This window comes from Brachycentrus maculatus, unplaced genomic scaffold, assembly GCF_059751285.1.
Source record: "Brachycentrus maculatus isolate JH-2025_06_01 unplaced genomic scaffold, ASM5975128v1 h1tg000452l, whole genome shotgun sequence".
NCBI classification, from domain to species: Eukaryota; Metazoa; Arthropoda; class Insecta; order Trichoptera; family Brachycentridae; genus Brachycentrus; species Brachycentrus maculatus.
This window is the reverse complement of record NW_028281199.1, coordinates 1364355-1382467: the sequence shown is the minus strand read 5'-3', so window position 1 is coordinate 1382467 and position 18113 is coordinate 1364355. Positions and strand designations below refer to the sequence as shown.

At 38.7% G+C, this 18113-nt stretch overlaps 1 protein-coding gene and 1 non-coding gene across 2 annotated transcripts in view; one reads left to right on the top strand and one right to left on the bottom strand.

Annotated features, from left to right (window-relative positions):
* LOC148302456 (Golgi-specific brefeldin A-resistance guanine nucleotide exchange factor 1-like) overlaps positions 1-18113 on the bottom strand; it is a 31682-nt gene that overhangs the window by 5247 nt on the left and 8322 nt on the right. Inside the window, exons 8-23 of the mRNA XM_088271584.1 lie at positions 17322-17942; positions 15367-15517; positions 14957-15138; positions 14492-14700; positions 13723-13885; positions 13434-13629; positions 12626-12774; positions 11703-11975; positions 10067-10197; positions 9153-9360; positions 6692-6830; positions 5392-5504; positions 3571-3778; positions 3085-3233; positions 1764-1866; positions 169-260 (exon numbers count right to left, since the gene is read on the bottom strand). Of these exons, the coding sequence (XP_088127710.1) occupies positions 169-260; positions 1764-1866; positions 3085-3233; positions 3571-3778; positions 5392-5504; positions 6692-6830; positions 9153-9360; positions 10067-10197; positions 11703-11975; positions 12626-12774; positions 13434-13629; positions 13723-13885; positions 14492-14700; positions 14957-15138; positions 15367-15517; positions 17322-17942 (3087 nt within the window). The remainder of the gene's footprint in view (positions 1-168; positions 261-1763; positions 1867-3084; positions 3234-3570; positions 3779-5391; positions 5505-6691; positions 6831-9152; positions 9361-10066; positions 10198-11702; positions 11976-12625; positions 12775-13433; positions 13630-13722; positions 13886-14491; positions 14701-14956; positions 15139-15366; positions 15518-17321; positions 17943-18113) is intronic.
* On the top strand, positions 8691-8806 carry LOC148302457 (small nucleolar RNA U3). Its single transcript, XR_015838641.1, has one exon. It is a non-coding gene; the product is annotated as a small nucleolar RNA U3 (small nucleolar RNA).

The window sequence follows — 18113 nt, the reverse complement described above, 5'->3', positions numbered from 1 at the left end:
AGTTTTTTACATGAATTTTATCAACCAACTTTAATTACCCACGTAAAATTGCATCTATTGTAGTTACAATTTTTTTTTTATTCATTGTTGATTGAATAAATTTAATTTCAGCATTTTAAGGGTTAAAAATTATATTTTTATAGTAAAAAAAATGGTTTAAACTATAACCTGTTTCCTGTTATCGGTGCATAATCTGGCAATACCCTGCAGAAGAGGCTGCCAAGCGAGGTGCCAGAGGTCGCACCATTCAACTCTCGACTCTAAAAATATTAATAACATATTATTTACAACATTTTGAGTGTGTCCAAATACTTGTTCACAAAATCTGACTGGATTATCTCCAATTAAAGGAGTTATTTTTATATTATTTTTTGACATCTCATCAAAAATGAAGAAGAATATGGAAGTCTGGGCATTTACGGGGCTGACGACCGTCATAGGCTGGTTTAAGTGATCACTTTACACACGTGTAACATTCACCAATTCTACCCATTATTGATAACCACACTACTCAAATTCTTGGAAGTTCTATATATATGACCCAATTTAGAAACCTTGTTCTTGAATCACTAGAACTTCACTAGAGACATCTATTGGTGAGATGTAAAGAAGCTTTTTACTAAGCAGAAACTCTTATATTAGTACGTGAGGTCCAAATCTTGGATTTCAATCACACACATGAGAAACGCCAGAAAATACCATTTTCATTTTTATTATTTAAGCTTATAATTTGACCAGATGATTTATTTACAACATTTTGAGTGTGTCCAAATATATTTTGTATGATTTTTTTTTCTTCTTGCATTACAGAAATATTCTATTATATTAACACATTTCGGATGGGTGTTTTTTACGTCTGCGGACCGCTGGATTTAATAATTATGTACATATAGTCAAGACCTTAACAAAGAGATACAGTACATAATATTCATATGAAAACATTAAAAATGTAATTCCTCCTTTTCTGACTTTGAAATGAGGCCGGCGCAGAAAGTATAAATACCCTTCCCGTCTTTAAGCATCAATCGACCGAACGGGTAAAAATACCTTTCCCATCCTAAGTGTGTTAATAAAGATCCCACAAAGGCACGGCCCATGTGTGGATATACATTTTGTTTTATGTTTCGAAATATAAATAGACCAAAAGTGCTTATCAGGGGGACCTGACATGACATGCATAGAAGAGAAGGATCAAAAGTCTACATAACCGGAGAACATGTCGCTCACTCCTTTCAAGAACGTCATAAATCAAAAAACTTGATTTTTCAGGAGAACGTTTTTAAAGTTTAAAAATATAATACAATGTTTTAAAAATAAATATCAAGCCACTTATTGAACTTTTTACTGTGCAACAGATCTTTTTAGGTATAACCTGAAGGTTTTTTTTCCATTTGAAAAACATTTAGTATATTTAAAAAAATAATAAAACAATACCTTTTCTTCCAAATACAAAAACAACACTTTCTGCCCTGTAGCGGGTAAATATAAAGTTAAAAATATGCCGCTTTTGCTGGGATATAGTACATTTTCTGGGCATTCTGAAAACACGCCCAACTCAAAATTGACGATTTTTGATTTATGACGTTCTTGAAAGGAGTGAGCGATGTATGAATAGATGCTTCGATGTAGAGGAAGCTAAGAGTGTATTTCAGGACAGACAAGTGTGGCTTTCTTCTCCGCCTGCCCCTGCAGAGACAGAGTAGTGTGGAGTTCTATTCTCTCAGCCTCTTTGATAGTTATGTAAAACATTGCATAGTACTTGCCTGATGAGCTTTGATCTGTTGGACTGGTCAAGCTGGCCTCCTCTCTCCACCACTTGAAGATCTGGGCCGTACGGCTGTGCAGAGTGTGCATCAGGTCCAAGAGCTGAAGAAGTGACTTACTCTATTAGATTTATTATAAAAATCGTATTGGGATTAACCCTTTGCCCGTACCTGGTACAGGCACCCCGGTGAAGAAATACCTCAAACAGATTTTACCACAGTAATGGCGGTAGTAGTAGATTAGAATGGAGTTATGGGCTAGAAATACTAGATGGAAAGCCATTGTGTACCTAAGTTTTAAAATTAGTTAAAATGTGTATTAGTTTAAACATTCAATAAAAACATAAAAACTGGAAAACATTTTTATTTAATGCCTTGCAATAATGGATTATTTCATTATTAGATTTTTTTTTTAAACCTGCGTTTTTCAACTTTTTTTTCCTTAAAAACTCATCAGTCAAAGGGTTAGTTAACAAAGGAAAGTATACAAAGTATCTTGATTAATCATTTCAATTTGGGCTTGCCCATTTATAAGGATTATTAATTAGTCTAGATCTTTCATCTCGATATTATGTCGCCTAAAGTCTGGGCACTGCTCACTGCCTGTGCATCTCTATAAGATAAAGTATGTCACATCACCATATTGTGAATGTGGACAGCATATAGGGGACGCAAACCATATGTTCTTTCAGTATCCGCTCACAACAGGGGAAGAGAACTTTCAAAATAGATTAATGCAGGCAGGAATCCAACTCCCCATCTTATCCACCCTTCTTTCTGAACCTAATTATAGAATTGTGGCCATAATTTTGAAAGCTAAACGCATTTAAACTGTGAACTGCTGTTATTATTTTGTTTGTAAATTATTTTGTATTGTTATTTTGTTTCGAGGAATGTAGAGATAAGGTGCAGGACGCAGCAAATCTTGGTCACAACTGTTGTCAAGAAAAGGTGATTTAGTTGGCTTGGCCATGTACTCCGCACGCCTCCTGAAAGCCGCCATCAAGCTTGCTTCTTTTACAAGGCATCAGGTTCACACCACCCAGGACGACCACTGCTGACAATACGTCGGCAGTTCTCGTCAGAACTTCGGGAAGCGGATCTGACTTGGGAGGATGCAAAGGAGCTGGTAGCCGACAGAAAAGCCTGAAGAGTTTGTGGACTCCATATGCTCCATTTAGGGAGCGGATATGGTTTAATTAATTGTAAAAAAAAAGACTTGACACTGGCAGAAACATCCTCTTACTGGGTGACTGCCAAATAAATAAATAAAAATGAATTTGTGCAATAGTAGAAGTTGACATCATGATGAAGGCATCACCTGGATACTGATGAGCTGGTGGGCGTTGTCGGGTTCCCCTTCCTCGCCATCGGAAGACAGCGGCTGGCGCGGAGCGGAGCGCTTATGGCTGGAAGACCGGCGCCTCCTGCCCGGGATGTGGGTAGGACTCATCACCTTCTCCTCGTTAGCTAGGCACAAACATCAAAGGTCAGACAAACAGACAGGAGTCATCAAAGTAATCAGAGTGTATATATCGCTCAATCCTTTCAAGAACATCATAAATAAAAAAACTTGATTTTTCAGGAGAGCATTTTAAAGTTTAAAAATACAATACATTGTATCCTTGTACCCTTATACATAACAACATTTTGAGTGTATCCAAATACTTGTTCACAAATCTGGATTCAGTATTAATTACAAGATGTCCACAAATAGTAGATAGAATAATAGTAAATGGCATGAAGCAGTGCTGGTTGATTGACAAATAATATATGACTGTAAACAAGACAATGTAAACGGACTCACTCCCGTGCAGGCTGGCCTCCACGAAGGTCCGTATGCAGTTGACGCAGGCCTGGAAGTTGTAGGGCGTGATGTGCGCCACGTCGCGCACAATGAAGGCGAGGCACTCCCAGCACTTGAGCAGCGCGCGCGAGTCGTGCGGGCGCAGCCGGCACGCGTGCACCAGCGGGTCCTCCGCCCCCCGGCCCCCGGGCTCTGCCTCCGCGCCCACCTGTATTCGCAATGACAACCAGTGATACCATCTCCTCGCATATCGCCATTTTTGAAAAAAAAAACAGAGTTGCAAAATTCTATAATGTATAAGGTCATATTATGTTTTGACATCTCATCAAATATGAAGAAGAATATGAAAGTCTGGGCATTTATGGCGCTGATAACCTTCATAGGTTGGTTTAAGTGATCACTTTACACACATCGCTCACTCCTTTCAAGAACGTCATAAATCAAAAATCGTCAATTTTGAGTTGTGCGTGTTTTTGGAATGCCCAGAAAGTGTACTATATCCCAGCAAAAGAGGCATATTTTTAACCTAATATTAACTCGCTACAGGGCAGAAAGTGTTGTTTTTGCATTTTGAAGAAAAGGCATTGTTTAATTATTTTTTTAAATATACTTAATATTTTTCAAATGGAGAAAAAACCTTCAGGTTTTACCTAAAAAGATCTGTTGCAGTAAAAAATTCAATGAGTGGCTTGATATTTATTTTTAATAAATTGTATTATATTTTTATATTTAAAAAACGTTCTCCTGAAAAATCAAGTTTTTTGATTTATGACGTTCTTGAAAGGAGTGAGCGACATGTAACACTAACCAATTCTACCCATTATTGACAACCACACTACTCAAATTCTTGGAAGTTCTATATATATGAACCGATTTCGAAATGTTGTCCTTGAATCACTAGAACTTCACTAGAGACATCTATTGGTGAGATGAAAAGAAGCTTTTTATTAAGCAGAAACTCTTTTATTAGTATGTGAGATCCGAATCCTAGATTATAATCACATACATGAGAAACGCCAGAAAATATCATTTTCATTTTTATTATTTTTAGCTTGTAATTTGACCAGTTAATTTATTTACAACATTTTGAGTGTGTCCAAATATTTGTTCACAAATCTGGATTATCTCTATATTATATAAGTTATTTTTCATATTATTTTTCGACACCTCATCAAAGATGAAGAAGAATATGGAAGTCTAGGCATTCCCAGACTTCAAACAAGTATTTAGACACACTCAAAATGTTGTAATGTATAAGGGTTTGAAAATGTATGATGAGATGCCTGAATGTATGAAGAATGAAGAGAGTCTGAAAGAATTTAAAAAGAAATGTTTTGTTTACTGTAAGAAGATGTAAATATATATAGGATGCAAATTAAGTGTAAAAAATAGTTTGTATTAAATTTAATAAAATTATTTAAAAAAACCTTATCCGCACCCCAATGGTGCAAAGGGCACTGCGTCATATAAACGCAGTGTTATCTTGATCGTTTACACGTGAAGGAAAGGTGATCAGCTCTCCGCTTCAAGTACCAGTCCAGGGTAATATTGAATAAATATTACAGTGAAAAAATCACTCATATTTATTCTTACCCCCCCTGGGAATCGAACCCGGGTCCTCCAGAACGGTAGCCGAGCGTGCTGACCATTACACTACGGAGGCGGACAATAACTGTATTCAATTTAACAAAATAAATTACCAACCCCGCAACTCAAAGTTGCATTTTTAAATTGTAGACTAAAGGCATCTGCTACATCTTATTTTATTTAATAATGTATTGGTGTTTTCATTCATCAATTGATTCGGCAGTCGTTTCTTACCATTATCCAGCCGTGGGTCTGTGGAGAGTGCGATATCTCACTGTCGGAAGTGTAGCCCCGATCCGTGCTCACTGAATCATCTTCGGAACTCAAAGCACCGTCGGATTTGCTGCCTGTAATTTTTTACACAAATTAACCTTTTAACCGCGTCAACTTTGTACCTGAGAGACGCCCGTACGCGGCGGTATTTCACCGTTTTTTAAATGATTACTTTTATCATGTATTTAGTTAAGAAACGATTTATTTTCCTAAACAAAAACGTTCAATGGGATTCATTGTGCCTTTTGGTACTCTATAATACACTTGTGTCACATTATTCTTGAAATATATCGTAATATAAACAAATAAGATCGTAACATAAATAAATCAAAGCACGCATAGTGTGTCACTCTTACCCACTGGCGATGCGTAGCGTCGAGAGTGAGACAGATATAGGGCATGATAATGGCGCGGACTAATTACCGACCGCAAGAAAAATCAGGGATCTGTTCTTTTATTTATCCTTGTGATGTTACAAATTATTAGTCAGATATTTCAACAGATGTCATAAGGCCAAGGATTGACGTATTATTTTATCCAAAGTTCCATACCATGAAAAAATCCCTCCATGTTGAACTGAGGTTCGAAACTTGGAGCAATGTAAAAACACAAACGGTTATGTCAGCCGCGTATGGGACATGTTTTATGAAAACACATACGGTTATGCGAGCCGCGTGGATCCGGTTAAAGGAATCCATGAAGGTTATTTATTGTTTCGACATTCACTTTGTGATAAGACACGATTAAATATTATAAATAAAACAATTATTTTTTCTGATTCTCCTTCGAACCCTTATCTGCACCCAATGGCGCATAGGGCACTGCATCCAATTGATCCAGTGTTATCTTGATTGTTACTTACATGGAGGCAAGGTGATCATTCCTGCGCTTCAGGATCCAGTCCAGTGTAATATTAATTCAATATTAGAGTTCAAAATCGATAATAATATATTTTCACCACCCTGGGAATCAAACCCGGGACCTCCAGCACCGTAGCTAAAGACGCTAACCATTACACCAAGGAGGCGGACCGCTTGAGTATTATATTGTTACGGCTAGTTTCGGAAGCTAAAGATGCTTCCATCTACAGGTTTGAATATAAACTATAGTTCATATTTAAATCCGCAGATGGAATCATCTGTAGCTTCCGAAATTAGTCGTAACAATATAATACTGAACTCGTAAAAAAAACAAGTGTTTTATTTATAATGGAAAGAAGATTGATTGGAAATATAATATACATATATAGATAGATAGTTACTGGCAATATTGTCATCATCCTTGAGATGCATAGCTCCCGCTCCAGTGGTCTCTAAAAGAGTGAACACGATGGCCCAATCGTCCGCGCTGTGGATGTTCTGAGCCGAGGTCTTCACCAATTCGAACAACCCGACAGCAATCTGCAAGAACAATGAACAGAAAGTAAGTCGTAAGCAGGGGGGGTCGACTCGTAAACGTCAGATTGTTCAAAAAACGACCAGAAATGACGAGACACACTAATACACTAACAAAAACACCAAAACGGGAACGAAAAATACGAGATACCAACAAGTTGTTCAAATATTTCAAATAAATATAGACAGACTATGGATATAGACAATTATCGATAGAAAAATAGAAATCCGTATATGAAGAACTTGATAATATTGAGTATTATGCCAAAGTTAAAGTTAAATTTTGCGTATGAAAGTGTAGTTTTTCTTACTTGACACAACGCTCCCTTGAACTTCTGCAGCACCCCCCAAATGCAAAAAATTTAAAAACGCCTAGCCAGACTTCCAAAACGCCCACAAAGGGGCGCTGGCACCCCCGTTAAGAAACATAACTTCAGAAAGTGGTGGGCACTCCTTCTGCCCTTTTAAAATATTGTATTTTCTAGAATTTTAAATATAATATAGTAGTAATTTGGAAATTCTATCGTTTTTGTTTTTGTTGAAAAGCCTTATATTTATACATAGTTTGAGATAATAATTTCACAAAAGTTACCATTACCATTTACCATTGTAAGGCTGAATTGAGTAACCATTATTAATCGCCTGAACTCTTTTTATAAATGTCGCGTTTTAGCCGTGACCTTTCTATTTTTGTTTACACTGAAATAAATAAATTTAGATAGTGAAATATCTTCTTTGTAATATTAATATTATAATTTTGAAAATATGTAATACAACAAATTTCAATATAAATACCATTTAACCTGAAAAATGAATGATAAATATTTCGGCGGGTGGATTTGACATTCAGCCGCGGCGAAGTCACGCCCAGCCGGGAGCTTAATACTTCTAGCCGTTTACGTCACTTCCGGCCGCTGGCGAATATCACTTCCAGCCATAAAAAATTGAGGCAGTTGGCGGTCTTTATATAAATTAGTTAGTCTGTGGTCGTAAGCCCTGTAAGTACCCAGAATTCCATATTCTTCATCATCTATGTTGAGATATCAAAAATGTAGAGTAACTCCTTAACGGAGAAACCCAGATCAAGTATTTTTTTTTTAGCTTGCTTATTATGTACAAGGTTTATGGATCATAAAGCGGATTTTTTGTTTCTTCTAACTTAAAAAAAGATGTTTTATTCCATTGTGTTGGGAACAGGAGGGATAATCTAGTGTGGGCCAATCAGGAACTTCTAGCATTTTCTCATTGCTGGGAGGAAACCACGTAAAACTTCTCAGGAGAAGCTGGACTGTTGACTGTCGTCAACAGACCTTCCGTTCTACTAGAATAGGGTTCGACATTTTGTTTTTAGTAAAGAATAAAAGTTGTAATTAGTGAAAGGGACCGCGATAATGAAAAATGTCAATGTCAAATCGCGATATGTCAATGAAAAATGATCAAATGGGAAATGCGATGACACCGTTTTGTGTATTCTTCTTCATGTATGTTGATATATTGAAAGTTGTCCCACCGCATTCCCAGATCTGATACAGAAGCATCTAGGCTTCCCGACAGACCTTCTCTTGCAAAGCAATTTTTTTTTTAACTAAGCTGCTCTGTCCACCTCCGTAGTGTAATAGTCAGCACGCTTGGCTACCGTTCTGAAAGTCCCGAGTTCGATTCCCAGGGGGGTCAAATAAATATAAATGATTTTTTCACTCAAATATTTATTCAATATTATCCTGGACTGGTACCTGAAGTGGAGGGCTGATCACCTTTCCTTCATGTGTTTACAATCAAGATAACATGGTGTTTAAATGATGCAGTGCCCTTTGCAACATTGGGGTGTGGATAAGGGTTAGAGAGAGAGAGAAGCTACGAAAAAAAAGGACTGTACTTCACAGGATCATTTCTGTAGTACTTTATCCCTCGTATGTTGGGATAGTTTTGAAAATAGGTGCCTGAGGCGAATACTGGGTATAAAGTAGTATGACTTCGTCAGGAATGACGATGTGAGGAGAAGAACTCAACAGCCCCTCATACTGGAAGTCCTGAAGAGGAGAAGGTGGACATGGTTGGGACATGTCCTTAGAATGCCACCTGAGAGCATCAACCCTTCATGTCTCTTCTTCCAACCCCGTGGATTCCGGCGCCCCGGAAGGCCGCTGACGACTATTCACCGACTATATTCAGCGGAACTACGAGACGCCGGACTGACCTGGGAGGAAGCCAAGGAGATGGCGCGTGACAGAGTGAATTGGAGACGTCTCGTGTTGGCCATATGCTCCACCTAGGGAGCTAATTTGGGAAGAAAGATCAATATGGGATGGGATAAAGAGTTTGACTGACCCGGCTGGAGATGGAGTGATAGACAGGGTAGGGCAGGCGCAGGAGCGCGTCGAGCGAGCGCAGCACAGTGCCGGCGCACTCTTCGCTGCGCATGAGGCAGATGGCGAGGCGCAGCAGCCCCGTGGCGGCGCGCTCCAGCTCCGGCCCGCGGCACACTAGCGCCGACACGTGCGCCTCGCAGGCCCGCCAGATGTAGGACACTCGGTCCCTGCAACCGCCAAATGACACATTATTACCTAATCATTTAACCGCTTTGTGCACCTGCTTTTTATTTAAAGAATTTAAGTTGTCTAGTTAAAAAAAAAAAAACAGTACATAACCAATGAAAAATGTGAAAATTTGAAAACAATAGGTTTTTACAGAAAAAAATGTATTTCTATTTTTCACTGAAAATTAGTTAAATTTGTGAGTATTATTGACGAATTGGAATTTGAGAAACAAGCACTATGACACAACTTCTCAGCTCGACCGCCAAAATATACTGGCGCCATAGTCGGTATATCAACTGCCGCACTTTTGGCAAAGTATACCACAGTCGTTATACCAATTTTCAGCACTCTAACGGTTAAATTCTTTATGGTTGCAAGTCTATTGTATCTTGATTTATATAATTTCCCAACAGGTTGTTCCAACTGAAATAAGTACAGACTGTGTTGAGGCTCTGAGTGTAGCTGCTGACTATTTTCACTTTGGCACTAGCTGCTGACAATCGGAAATTTAGAATCGCGCATGTTGCGACACAACCTCCTAACTCGACCACCTAAAACACTCTACCATCATCGTTGGTATATTGATGGACCGCAGTTTTGACAAAGTATACCAGAGTCGATATATCAATTCTGAGCGCTCAAATACTTAAATTAGTTTATAGCACTCTTAAGATATAAGATAATAAGTACACAGAAAACATTTACCTGTTCTGTATAACAATTTGTATCAACAGCTCCAAGAAGAATATGGAAGGATCGTCTCGACTCGGTTGCTGACCGACGGGTTTCTGTACATCTTGTGGTTTTCCAGCCGCAATCACATACTTGACCAATTCCTAAAAATATAATGCAAATTAGTCAAAAGGTCACGCAGAAGTCTCAAGTCTACTCTTAAACCGCGACCCACTCCAGGTTATTAAATGAAATTCTTAAAACGATACATCTTTTCTTTAAATGAACATATGAATGTACATAATACATTCACTACATTATCACCTGAACGCATCAAGCCGTATCCTATAGGTTCAGTTACAAAAAAAGTATACCTGCAACCACATAAATGTTTGTGATACGTCAAATTATTCCTACTCGCCCTATGCATACGAATACGCCATACGGCACATTTAGTATTTCAAAGTCAATATCACTGGCTACATCATTTACTGCCATAAAATGCCATTGTTAAAAAAAAATATTTAAAAAATGGCAAATAGAAGATCGATGAGCCGTGGGCGGAATTCCGATATTCTGGTTCCGGAATATACAAGATTGGATAGGGAACAGAACCGTCCTGGCGCTGTTTAGAGCTGCCCTAAACAAGGACAATTACTCTCAAGTGAGGATACTCTGATGTCAGGTGGACCTAACATGACACGCATAGAAGAAGTTAAAAAATAGTTTATATTTTGTGAAGTTTGGTCACATGATTTCATGGGGCAATGGCAAGTTAACACCTTAACGACCCCATGTAAATGTGTGAGACCTTATGAGATATAACCACACGCATCAATAATTTTGTCCAAAAATTCATCTGTAATAAACATAGAGGCAAAACCATCTACATTTTCAGAGTATTCTGGAAAATTTTTAATTTCCAGTTCCACAAAAGCTTTGATTGTTTCGTGAGGTGTCGATGTCTGACCAGTCCATATCATCAACATCTCCGCTTCTCTAATTATTTCAGAACTATTATTGGAATCACTATCAACTTCAATATCACTCCTCTCAATATCACTTGAAAAAAATATCCAAAAAAAATCAGTAAGACTATAAAAAATATCACAGACACTTAAAATAAGTATTGTAAAACCCTTATCCGCACCCCAATGGTGCATAGGGCACTGCTTTATGTGAACACAATGTTATCTTGATCGTTTACACACGAAGGAAAGGTGATCAGCCCTCCGCTTTAGGTACCAGTCCAGGGTAATATTCAATAAATATTACAGTGAAAAAATCACTTATATTTTATTCGACCCCCCTGGGAATCGAACCCGGGACCTCCAGAACGGTAGCCGAGCGTGCTGACCTACACTATGGAGGCAGACGTATAAAATAAGTATTCTCAATATTATTGATATTTAAAGCATTTACTTTGTAAAGCAGTAATTTTTTTATTTATTTTTTTTTACAAAAATGTTAGTATGTATTAGTATTTAACTACTCGCTGAGATTTTTATGTCTACCAGTTTTGAGACGTACCCGTCTCTTTGTCAGGTAAATTTATTTACGAATGAACAAATGTCTTGATTTACTCAAAAGATCTCATCGAGTTTGACTATGTACATATAAACCTGCGAAAACGCGGCCCTTAGTGGTCAGTCAAAAATAAAAGCAATACCTGCAGGCTGTCCAGCTGCAGGAACTTGGAGTCGGTGACCAGGATGGAGTGCACGCCGCACTGCGCCACGGTCTCGGCGGCCTGCTGCAGCAGCGCGGCCTCTTCGGGGGTGGGCTGGCGCGCCCAGCCGGCGCCGGGGTCAGCCGACAACGCAATGTACGAGTACAGCGAAGACAGCAGCCCCGCGTCGGGCGCGCGCTGCGGCGGCGCCACCTCGCGCACCAGGGACACCTTGCCCGTCGGGGCGCAGAAGTCCTCCGCCTCCGTGAGCTCCTGGAATTGCACATAATCAGAAAAGCTTTCTCAAACCCACCACAGATGGCTCACACATAAAGCGTCATGCGATTAATGATATATGTAGGTATTCCAAAAATTTGAGTATTGTGGTTGTCATGGATAATTAATCTTACATGTCGCTCACTCCTTTCAAGAACGTCATAAATCAAAAAACTTGATTTTTCAGGAGAACATTTTTAAAGTTTAAAAATATAATACAATGTTTTAAAAATAAATATCAAGCCACTTATTGAACTTTTTACTGTACAACAGATCTTTTTAGGTAAAACCTGAAGGTTTTTTCTCCATTTGAAAAATATTTAGTAAATTTAAAAAAATTACTAAACAATACCTTTTCTTCAAAAAGACTTTCTGCCCTGTAGCGGGTAAATATTAAGTTAAAAATATGCCGCTTTTGCTGGGATATAGTACATTTTCTGGGCATTCTGAAAACATGCACAACTGACAATTGACGATTTTTGATTTATGACGTTCTTGAAAGGAGTGAGCAATATATAAGCACTACAACAAACCATTTTGCAATTTATATGAAAACACTATTTTTAATAACATTTTATTTTACTTTGACTTCCATATTCTTCTTCATCTATGTTGAGATGCCAAAAAAAAGTTGTAGTATGGTATACCTTGGGCAGAAGGCGTCCCCTGAAGAGGGCGAGGACCACCTCCAGAATGTGCTTCCACCCCTCGCGCAGTGAGTTGGCGTGGCGGTGGCAGACACTGAACACCTTCTTCAGGGCGCACCGGCTCTTGGCCGACTGACCGAGAGATGTTCCTGGAAAACACACACCCGGTTACTTTTAAATACAAGTATACTGCACTCCTCAATGGGGAATTAAAGCTCACTGGACTTTTTATTTTTTAATCAGTTGCTCCAGTTCTTTAGACAAATTGCGCATGGCTATGAGGATAGCCTGGAACGACTTGTTGTGATCGACAGCCTGGAGAGGAAGAGAGGAAGAAGAAGAAAAAGGGCTTGCCTCGTCCCACCATAGATGTCTCTCGTGATGTCTATCGAGTTCAAGAACTGTATATCGAGATTAGTCAATATATCTAGAAGTTCCAAGAATTTGAATAGTGTGGTTGTCAATCATGGGTAGAATTGGTGAATGTTACATGTGTGTAAAGTGATCACTTAAATCACCCTTATGACGGTCGTAAGCCCCGTAAATGCCCAGACTTTTATATTTTTCTTCATCTATGTGGTGATGTAAATAACAAAATTTTTATATTTAAAAAAAAAAAAATTATCCTTAAAAAAATATCAATTAACAGTACCTAATTGATAATATACGGAAATAGCTACTGACTACATGTATGTAATAGTTTTTTTTAGCAAACCCAGAAGTAGGCTCCGAGAACAACAGGACACAATCTAACTAAAGCAGAAGAAGAATAAGATCACGTACAAGACTGGTATTGATTGGTGCGTACCTATGGAGATATACTGCACCACGTCTGGCAGGCTGAGCAGCCCGGTGAACTTGCAGAGGCTGAGCACGATGGTGTCCAGCTCGCTGGAGAGGGAGTAGTGCGCCACCACCGAGGCGCACTTGTCCAGGCCCTCCAGGGCGCGCGTGTACAGGGGGGGCTCGTTGGACTTCTCTAGAATGGAGGACAGTGCCGCCACCTGCAAAAAATATTTTTTACCCGGTTATTATGTGATTGTGTATTTTTCTCGTTTTATCCCGTATAGCCATGTAAACGTTGCATTTGGACTCACCAAGGGCCCCCAGATGAGCAGGAAGAGTTGTTTGTCGAAGGCCCCGCTGGGAACGTGGACGTACTGCCCCTCCTTGGTGGCCCCCCGACGCAGGAGCACCTTCCACAAGTAATTCTCCTTCACTATTCCAGTCCGCTCGGCCGGCATGACTATCTCTTCATTTCTAGAGAATGGAAAAATATAGTATGTCATTTTATCTTATGTAATGTAAACAAGTGGAAACACACACGGAAACGTCTGCAGACACTGCTCGTTCAAAAGCATTATGTTGTTCACTGTAGTATTAACACATGACGGGTATTTTTTACGCTTGCAGACCGCTGGCGACGGGATTTAATATTTCATGATCAAATATTTGAAAACAGTCAGGTCAAGATTCGGAATAATTGGCTGGTATGTATGTAGAAGAGGTGAAGAATGTTTGCAAAGACAGAATGGTTTAGCGTTCTAATCTCTAAGCCTACCCCTGTGGATGGTTACTTAGTTAAAAATATACTGCAGAACTTATAGAAAATAGAAAATATACTGCAGAAAATATACTTGAACTTTGATGTGTTACTTGAGCCCAGTACAAAAAAAATATTTACATCTGTACATATTTGGTCTACAATAATGAACGTATCGACAAGATTCATTGTTTCCCTGACAGGTGACACTTATTGTCACGATACGTTCATTATTGTAAACCAAATACAGATTTAAATCTCTTTTTTGTACTGGGCTCAAGTAACACATCAAAGTTCAAGTAGCCCCGTTCTACGGTACTTACTTGATAGAGTTGAAGACCGCCTCCAGCATTTTGGGATCAAAGTCATTTGTTCCGTTGCAACCTCTCAGGTTCCTGACAAATTCATCCACGGTCATTGGGATGTTCAGTTTTTTGGCGTTGAGATTATGCTGGTCCATGTTGAGCATGATGATGGCGTACGCCAAGCGGAAAGCCGCATCCGTGTTGGCAAACGGGTTGCCGTTGCATGCCTGAAAAATTAAATTTATGTTGGAAAACACAGTAGGTAGTCAATATATAATAAACCAACTACTACATACTTTTATTTGAATAGACTAGTGACCAGGTTTAATCGTTACTGACACCAGTCTGATGATGTAGGCAGCAACACAACCCGGTTGGTTGGTTGTTGTAAACATTTATTACCAAAAAGTCCGCCTATGTGGGAAAACGTCGGCCAGGTCATCTGGTGTATACATATTTAAAGAATTTTCTTGGTTTACATACATGCCAGTGTTCAGAAAAGTGCTCCATGACGAGGAATATGAGGGGAGCCTCTCCGGGCAGCCGGAAAGTCTCCAGATACAAGCGGAGAGCTTGGTCCACTCGGAGGCCCTTCATGTCGAAGCTCGCAGCGTACGTGGCCAGAATCCTAGACTCGACATTCTTCTTTTTGGATATGTATTCGCCTGCAGAGCAAAATAACAAAACCTTCAATATAAATAAACATTTTCTTCATTTCTTCAGTTCTTCATCAAACCCTTATCCACACCCCAATGATGCATAGGGCTCTGCATCAAATAAATGAAGCATAGCTTCCAAAACTAGTCATCATAATAAAATAAACTCAAGTGGTAAAAAAACAAGTGTTTTCCTTTTACAATTCAATTAAGAGTAAATTATAAATATGTTCATACCAATCATCTTTTTATCTAATCCGGGATTGTTTCTCAGAAAATGTGCAATCTCCAGAGGGTCAAGGGGAGTGGCCAATATTCCGTGCTCCTGAAGGAACTCGATCCCCTTTTCAGGCTTCTGGTTGAAATGTTCCGTTCCAGTAGCAATCCACTGCAAAGAAATTCGCATTTCATATTACATCAATTTGTATTTCATGTTACAACAATTTGTACTTTATGTTACATCAATTTATAGCTCATGTATTACATTAATTTGTTTTTAATTTATGTTTTACTTGGAAAATACCACTATTTAGATGCATTCCGCAAAATTTTCTTATTCCGAGTCGCTGTTGACCCTTTGAACCCTAAGGCGTTCATTGTATTAGCTCCTGAGCTCCTGAGTAATTTTCTCCAAAAAATTATATTTGAGTAAAAATGCAATTTCGATCAAAAAATTGTCAGCAAGAAAACTATTTTTCAGATCATTATAATTGCAAATTTTTGTAGCAAAAAAAAGGAAATTTTTTAAAAATGTTTTTGCTCATAAAAATAATATTTAAATGTAACGATAACACGTCAGTATAATGTTACAATAAAAAATTAATATATATAATGTAACAATAACAAGTGAATATAATGTTTAATCCTCAGAATTAATCTTTGGAATGATACACAGCAAAACAGTTTTAACATCCAGACCCAACACAAAGCTTGTATAATTTGCACCAGTATAGTTTTTTTTTTAAGTTTTAAAATCCTTCTCTTTTACATTAGTTATGATGTCATAGCGATGATGCCGCTAATGAGTCAAATCTAACGTATTGTTTTTTTTTTCGCGGATCGGGATTCCAGGATAAAGATAGATGTCCAGGACAGCAAATCGGCCATAAGGGTATATGCCTCACCACATCAGGCCAGTTTACCAGGCTTTAGGGTGCTTGTGTGTATTTGATTACGCATTTTTATCGATTGTTGCGCGGTATGATCGATAATCCTGAAATTATCCTGAACATTGGTCTGTATGTTCCCGATAGTTACCTAAGACAGCGTCGACATAGATTGTTTCACATTCCTATACACAGGACCAACCTGCCGATGGTTATGCCTGTAGGAAGAGCTACCGCTATGTTGAACAATATCACATTGGATATTGATCTGTTCCATGTGTCCGAAGGAGTTTTCCGAAGCGGGATTCTTCTACACCTTTTAGTCTTCTTGCTTACTTTTAATATATACACCTTGAATATTGTTTGTTATGTATATATTATTTTTTTGTTGAATAAATTGAAAAATTTAAACTGTGCACTACATGGAATTTTACCGTCCGGCAGTCCGGTTTTGAAAAATAAAAGCGACTACGACAGTTTAGCGCGATCGAATTTACGCGCAACGTGTTCACGTACCGATCAAGAGCACTGATCCGAAGAAAGATGGACAAAAGCACAAGCCAATCCGAGCCAATCATCGTTTTATCACGCTAACTGAAGTGCCGGACGGTAAAATTCTGTTTATCACACAAACGCCCTAAAGACGGGTAAGGTGTTTCTACCTGTTGGGTCGATTGATGCTTAAGGACGGGAAGGGTATTTTTACTTTCTGCACTGGCCTCATTTCAAAGACGGTAAAATTCCGTGTACATAGTGCACAAACGCCTTTAGGGCTTAAAGAGTCAGACACATCTCTATTAGGCAATAATAAAAAATTAATTGATTCGGCAGTCACTTTGTGGTAAAATCTATCCATTTTTAATTAATGTTTTACTTAGTAAATACCACTTTTTCTTAAAATCTGCTGTGACACGTGTTTCGATGCATTCCGCATCATTTACACATACGGTGTTTGAAAATGATGCAGAATGCATCGAAACACGTGTCACAGTAGATTTTAAGAAAAAGTGGTATTTACTAAGTAAAACATTAATTAAAAATAATAAAAAAACCTATAATTACGTAAATGGAAGTTACAATTCTTACCCTTTTTTTATTCTTAATTTCGTCTAACTGCTGTTCAGTCGGGAGATTGGAATTGGGTTTATGTCGGCCCATCTTGGCGCTATTTATATACTGGCTGATGTCGTGAAGAATGGTATCATCACCATTTTCGAAGGAATCGCACATGTCTATCGCGACTTGCCCGCTATGCGCCTGATTGCTGTTGAAGCTCTCATTGGCTATAGAAACCCTTTCGTTAGACTTGATCTGATGGCAGTTGGCTTCTATGGAATCGATGACAGTGAACAAGGCGTCCAGAGCCAGGGTATGGTAATTGTGAATCCCGGCAGTGACTATAGTTTTAGATAATAATTTCGTAATGTCCTCGAACAAATTGGAGCAGTAAATATCACAGTCGTAGTTCAGATACAATTCCGTGCAGAGTCCAGGGATTCTCCACATTTGGGCGATGCTCTCCAAGGCCAGATGGGTGATCTCTTTTGATTCGTAGGAATTTTTGGCACTGTCGGACAGTATGATTTCGACTAGCTTGGCGAAGTACGTCTCCAGCTGGAGTTTCAAGTGGGTGCGGAGAGATTCGAAAAGCAAAAATGACACCTGGAGGTCGAGTGCGAAAACGGAAACACGTTCTGAACTCAAAAGCTGAAAAAGAAAAAGATATATATGATAATACAAGGGAATAAGGCTATCATTACATTTAAAATACAGTAAAAGTTCGTTACATAATTCTTTTTCTTCTTCTAACCCTTATCCGCACCCAATAGTGCATAGGGCACTGCGTCATATAAACGCAGTGTTATCTTGATCGTTGAC